At 36.5% G+C, this 6373-nt stretch overlaps 1 protein-coding gene across 1 annotated transcript in view; it reads right to left on the bottom strand.

Annotated features, from left to right (window-relative positions):
• Nucleotides 1-4487: 4487 nt before the first annotated feature.
• Nucleotides 4488-6373, bottom strand: part of LOC127618153 (VIP peptides-like) — a 3265-nt gene continuing 1379 nt past the window's right edge. The window contains exons 3-6 of the mRNA XM_052090442.1: nt 6235-6339; nt 5283-5414; nt 5055-5163; nt 4488-4927 (exon numbers count right to left, since the gene is read on the bottom strand). Of these exons, the coding sequence (XP_051946402.1) occupies nt 4919-4927; nt 5055-5163; nt 5283-5414; nt 6235-6339 (355 nt within the window). The 3' untranslated portion in view covers nt 4488-4918. The remainder of the gene's footprint in view (nt 4928-5054; nt 5164-5282; nt 5415-6234; nt 6340-6373) is intronic.

Raw genomic sequence — 6373 nt, 5'->3', positions numbered from 1 at the left:
GTACCAGGTGTTTCTGTCTGATACCATAGTTATGCCAAAGCACCTTTTTCTGCAAGAGTTGTCACACTCGAACAGAAACCTGTTTTGCATGCAACAGACTGTAACATTTTACTTTGAAGGTAATTCTTTCTGATATTTTCCCTTCATTAGCTGTGCTGGTGTCTGATCCAGGATCATTGGAAGAACCACATTTTATTCTATTACTTATTTCTGTTTCTCACCGAAACATATTGTCAACATTTTTCATTTTCAAAGTCAATAGAAATGCTGTTCATGACCCATTTGTCTTCCATAATCAGACATATTTCCAAGTGCAGAAGGACATTCAACAAGAGAAATGTAGTGCATGAATAAATGTAGCCTATACCTTCAGCATTTCAATTCTGATTCTAGTATAGATGCTGAGTTCGAATGCAACGAAACGGACCAAACTATTACGTTTATTCCCTGTGTAATCTTAGCATGAAACCAAAATAAATAGGCTCAGGTTCTTCCTCACTAATTCCAAATGTGTACTTCTGTGGTGATGCAAAGCACAGAAAGGCACAAACACACGCACACTAATGCTCAGAACGCGCGGTTCCCAATCTGCTGTAAGTGGTAATGCAGCCATTATCAGAGCAGAGATGGTCAGTGTAGAGCCTATCCATCTATTTTTACCTTCTGTGGTCGGCGGGCCCATTTAGCTGTCCAGTAATAATATCTAATGAGCTGGCCCTCTCCATACGGCCCTGGACAAATCACATCACATCTGATTTGCACCACAAAAATTCAATAGACAATGATTAAGCAAGGTCATCATGGACTGTATTCTCACATCATACCTGCTGCACCGTGGAATCGATGACATCAGACCGCAAGAAATGTATATTTTGCCTCTTTGAAAATCATGGTTGTGCTGAATGCATTTTACATTTTAATTCAATTCCTAAATTTGAATTGAGATAGCAAACAGGGTGAAGAATTGTATGTTTAGTTCATTATTTATTCACGTTTATTCACCTTGTTGTTCTAACCAGCCCATCTATCACCAACAGTCATGCCATGGTCCAAATCACTCAGAACACATTTTTTCCCCATTCTGATGGTTGATGTGAACATTAACTGAAGCTCCTGATTTTATGCACTGCACTGCTGCCACAAAATTGGCTGATTATATAATCACATGGATGATTGCTGTTGCCAGATGGGCTAGTTTGAGTATTTCTGTAACTGCTGACCTCATGGGATTTCTAGATTTTCTGGGAGTCTCTAGAATTTACTCTGAATGGTGCCAAAAACTAAAAACATCCAGTGAGCGTCAGTTCTGTGGACGGAAATGTCTTGTTGATGAGAGAGGTCAACAGAGAATGGACAGACTGGTTTGAACTGACAAAGTCTACAGTAACTCGGATAACCACTCTGTACAATTGTGGTGAGAAGAATATTTGTTGGCGCTGCTTTGGCGGCACGAGGGGGACCTACACAATATTAGGCAGGTGGTTTTAATGTTGTGGCTGATCAGTGTATATCCTGAATATATATACAGGATATGCACCGATATATAATGAAAATATATATTTATATAAGAAAGATATATATATATATATTTTTATATATATATTTGTGAGTGCAATGTAATTAGCAGTTATAAAGATGAACAGTAATCATGTGGCTTTAGATAATCAATTTATGAACAAGTATGAAATGTATACTTGTTTTTACAAATTTCATCCTGTATGTGGTTTAATATTAAGCAGCAGTTATTATAGCACATTCTGCAAATACTATTTTTGGTGCGATTTTTGATTAGCCTCAGTTTTTGCACATCCTCTCTGTTCGGCCTAAGTGCTGTAACGATAAAAATACAGTATGACAAATGAAGACCAAACACAAAGTATTCAGTGCTTTCTTCATTCTTAATGTATTGTTTGCTATTTTGTTCTATTCTGGATGATTTCTGACATTTCTTCTACGATGTGCAACTGGCATTAAAGATGACAAGTCAAAATGACACATGATGCATTAAAACAATAAGGGGGTGCATCATGTGTCATGTGACTTTTTCTACATTATATAAATCTTTAATACTTAACATCCAATTTAGAAAAAAATGCATTCACAAATGGACGTTTAATGACAAATTACAGGCTATAAATTTGAATGTGGTGTCAATTTTACAGATTTTAAAAGTTAGTTCATCCATAAAATTAAAATACTGTCATCATATACACACCCTTGTGTTGTTCTGAACCAAAAGGAGATAAGGCAGAACATTAGGGACTGACATTCTCAGTCACCATTTTTTCATTTCATCTTTCTTTTCTAGTTAAGCGAGTGGTTGAATGAAATTCAGTATTGCAATACCTTGCACATTTAACCGTTATGATAATTAAACCTTGTTTTAGTACAGAAACCATTGTGGATTTTCTATAAAAATGTCTTAACTATCTAACCTTAAAACAAGATACATTTACATGGAAAGTAAAATTTCCATTACAACTTACTTTCAGTGAATATTTAATATCTAAATAAAGTATATAATGTATATGTTTGGACAAAGTTGTGACCAAAAGTGGTGACATACAGTAATTGGGTCATTCTCACAAAACCCGTCTCAAAACCCCAAATCAATACAAAACAATTATGAAATAATATTATGCAAAAAGAAAATGAAGCCTACATACTGTATGGAACCTTTAAGATTTTTTGCATTGTGGCGTTATGTCAGAACACATTTTGCCCCCCCAATTCTGATAACGGTAACACATCCAGACTTTTAACTTTTACTGTTTGCTTTCTTTTCAATTCTTAACTCAGAAATGATTTGTTACTGTATAATATGAAAGTGTATGATTTTATATCAAATGAAAATGAAAGGCAGAACCAAGGGAGCACTATTATGATGTATAAATACTTTATTTAAATAGTGAATTCTTTATTTCATTACGGTAATGAGAATATAGTAACAACCATCTTTTTTCAAGTTACGGTAATGAGAATTGGGGGTAAAATGTGCATGACAATAAGGTCACATTGTATAACGTATTAATAGCTCTTAAACTATGCTTCATTTTATATATGCAAAATAGAATTTAAAATAAAATATTTAAGTAAAAGGTACCTGGACATTTTCTTGACAGGTTTGGGGAGAATCACCCAATTATGTTTCAGTGAATATCAACAAAAGACACGCTTGATTCAATTTATCAGATCATATTGAGTGATCAACTGGAGTGGTGGTGTAGTGGTCTAAAGCACAAAACTGGTAATTGGGTAATCAGAGGGTCGCTGGTTCGATCCCCACAGCCACCACCATTGTGTCCTTGAGCAAGGCACTTAACTCCAGGTTGCTCCGGGGGGATTGTCCCTGTAATAAGTGCACTGTAAGTCGCTTTGGATAAAAGCGTCTGCCAAATGCATTGTAACATTTCTTATTTTCTAACAGCCATTTTTTTGCAGTGTCGCTCCATTCCAGTAGTAGCAGTGCCTTTATATATCCCCATTTAATTAAACCCTATCCTAAATAATATTTCTACTGTCAGCAATTCTTTACCAGCCAACATGCAGTCTCTTTTCAGATATTAATATCAGTTATGGGTTATTTGTGTGAACCAAAGAGATTTTCCAGGCCAAATGACTCACAATAAATGTAATTTGACAGACAAGCCTAATTTTGGCATCCAGAGTCCCATTTTACAGTCAGTCTTGTCTTATATAACACCTTCTCTGGCATTCTGTATCCTCTGACATTTATGATTCAAATTTCCATGGCTGGATTAGTCACAGGCCACCTAATGCCAATGACCATTTCCCTCAGAAGTTCTCAAACAATGTTTTAATGCTTGCAAAACGAGTCTGTGAATGTGTGCATGGATTGAATCACACACCTTTTAATGTTTGATTTGGTGGACTAATGTCAAATACTCTCAAATGAAAACACACATCTGTATTTGGAAGATCCTTTATGCACCATCCTATAACGCTCACTTTGAACACCATTACTCACGATGTCCTTCTATATATTTCCCGTATTCTTCAAGAAAGTGAGAACAGCGCAGCCTTTATTAAGTTTCATTTTTATCTTACTCTGCACCTTTGCGTCTTAGGTCCAATTTATCTGTATTTTCTGAGATGAAAACCAACCGGCAGTCATAAGTCATGGAAATATAATTGAGATGGTTTGAGCATTACTCAAAGTAATGGCCAACATCATGTGACCTCTTGGCGAAGTCGTCACTGTGCAACCAAAGAAAATGGGTGGAAGATGGGAAATTGTAAAGTAACTATATATCAATTTCAGTTCCTGGTTAAAATTGGTTTCTGTTGCAGCTGCAACGTTATAAATGTGTAAATCACTTAGTGCCTCTTGTTTGTCCTGGATCAAGAGTGACATTGAAATTGAGTGCAGTCAAGAATTGGATGGCTCTTCAAACTTTTATTATACTTTGAATGGCAAAAATAAAGATTTCCAATGCCCCGGTCCCTCCCAGCCCCAAGTGAACCCTTTAAATTTAGAATGAACATAGAAGCAACATCAATGTTGTTACAAAATAATACAATTTACAAAGTGCACGGAGATAATGTTACATCATAGTGTCAGATTTCGTCCAATCGTCAATCTTCGGGTCCGAATATGCGGTTCTCTTACTGTACCAGTCCAGGACTTGTTTCAATGCATTTATTGATCTACAATTTACAAGAAACACGTCATAGCGAAAGTGTCTTTTCCAAGGCCAAAGCACACTATGTACATTTTCAATCTAACAGATCTCATCAAAGTTGATTTTCTATGTACAGTGCAAACATTTACGTCATAGGTAACATTTTTTTTGGTCGACACATTGTTTTAGTTTTATGCTGATGTCCTAGGCTACTGTGTAAATGGAAAACCTATGATGGCCACGGATAGTTGTGTTTTCGTGCCGCCAAACCACCCTCAGAGAGGCTAGAAGAGAAAAGATTACAATGTATAAATGAACAGAGCTAAATGTTATTAGTACAAATCCAAGCACACTGTTCTACTTCAGCCTTGCTGTTTAACTGAAGAAGACAGTCATCTCCATCTAACTTACCAGTGGTATGTGATTCATAAGTCGGTCTATAGTGATGTCATCATAGCTCTCCCGAAACGTGGTCTCTCCGCCAGTCGATTCTTCCTGCACGCTCGGTGGGTCTTCTTGACTGAAAGACAAATAGCTGAACATTACACACAGCAAACGTGTCCTTTTATAAGACGGCAGAGGTTCTGAGAATATTTCAGTATACTGGCAGCATGTGTGACTTATTAACGAACAATGTACCTTCTCTTTCCCGTGAGAACGGAGTTGAGATATTTCTTCACCGCCATCTGCTTGCGAAAGCGACTGTAGTTGTCTGTGAATATTGCGTCTGAATGACGCTTCGTTGGCGCCTGGCCTTCCATCAAATCATCACTAAAATCATATAAGGATATGTGTCAGATATGCAAGACACAAGTAACAATGAACAGTTCTTTCTTTGATTCATAGTTGTTAACCGAGATCACCAATTCATTTTTTTTTCGTATGTCAGATGCTTTTATTCAAAGTGACTAACAGTGCAGGTTGTTGCATTGTAAAGATTGCAATAACATAGCAATTTTTCAAGTAATATGCAATTATATGATCATTTTGGGATTGATCAGAATTTGCAAGGATATGTATATAAACCATTATGCTAATAGTATTCAGAATGCTAGACTTATAGACTAATTGTAAACACTAACAATCTTAATTAATATACTATATGATTCATTAGTCTAAATGGTATGCATTTATATCCTGTAATACAGCAGCATACCTGTTCCACATCTTTAGAAGTTTTATTTTTAGATAAATCTTACTTTGTGTTTATAGTCTGTGATGCATTGAATGATTACCAAAAAATGTGTCTTACTGCACCAATGTTTATTCATAATGCCTTATCCAAACTCTCCCAAGCGTGACATGTACTATTTTCTCCCTGTGCTGCTAAATTAAACTACTTTAAATATCTTGAAATAGTTTGCTGATCTTGGCTGGCCACCAAGCTGGTTTCCACTGGTCAAATTGGTCTGGTTTGATGATTTTTGGTTTGAGGTTTGGGGTATTTTTCAGCTGGACAGTCCGGGAGACCTAAACCAGCTTAGCAAACCATCTTAGGCTGTTGTTTTTTTGTTTGTTTGTGATCTGCAGGACTATCATCATGTTATCGATTTATTCTGTAGCATGTTCATTGCAGAGAGGGATGATGTACCTGACTCGCTTCCCGATCAATGACTCCAGGTACCGTCTGGCAGATAACTGTCCTAGAAGTTTACTGTATCCGCTTGTGAAGAGACCATCTGCATGTCTTGTATCTCTGCACATTGAACCAGAAACAGCTTTTTTACAAC

This window comes from Xyrauchen texanus, chromosome 24, assembly GCF_025860055.1.
Source record: "Xyrauchen texanus isolate HMW12.3.18 chromosome 24, RBS_HiC_50CHRs, whole genome shotgun sequence".
Classification (NCBI taxonomy): Eukaryota; Metazoa; Chordata; class Actinopteri; order Cypriniformes; family Catostomidae; genus Xyrauchen; species Xyrauchen texanus.
The sequence above is the reverse complement of the archived record's forward strand: the minus strand, read 5'-3'. Positions and strand labels throughout refer to the sequence as shown.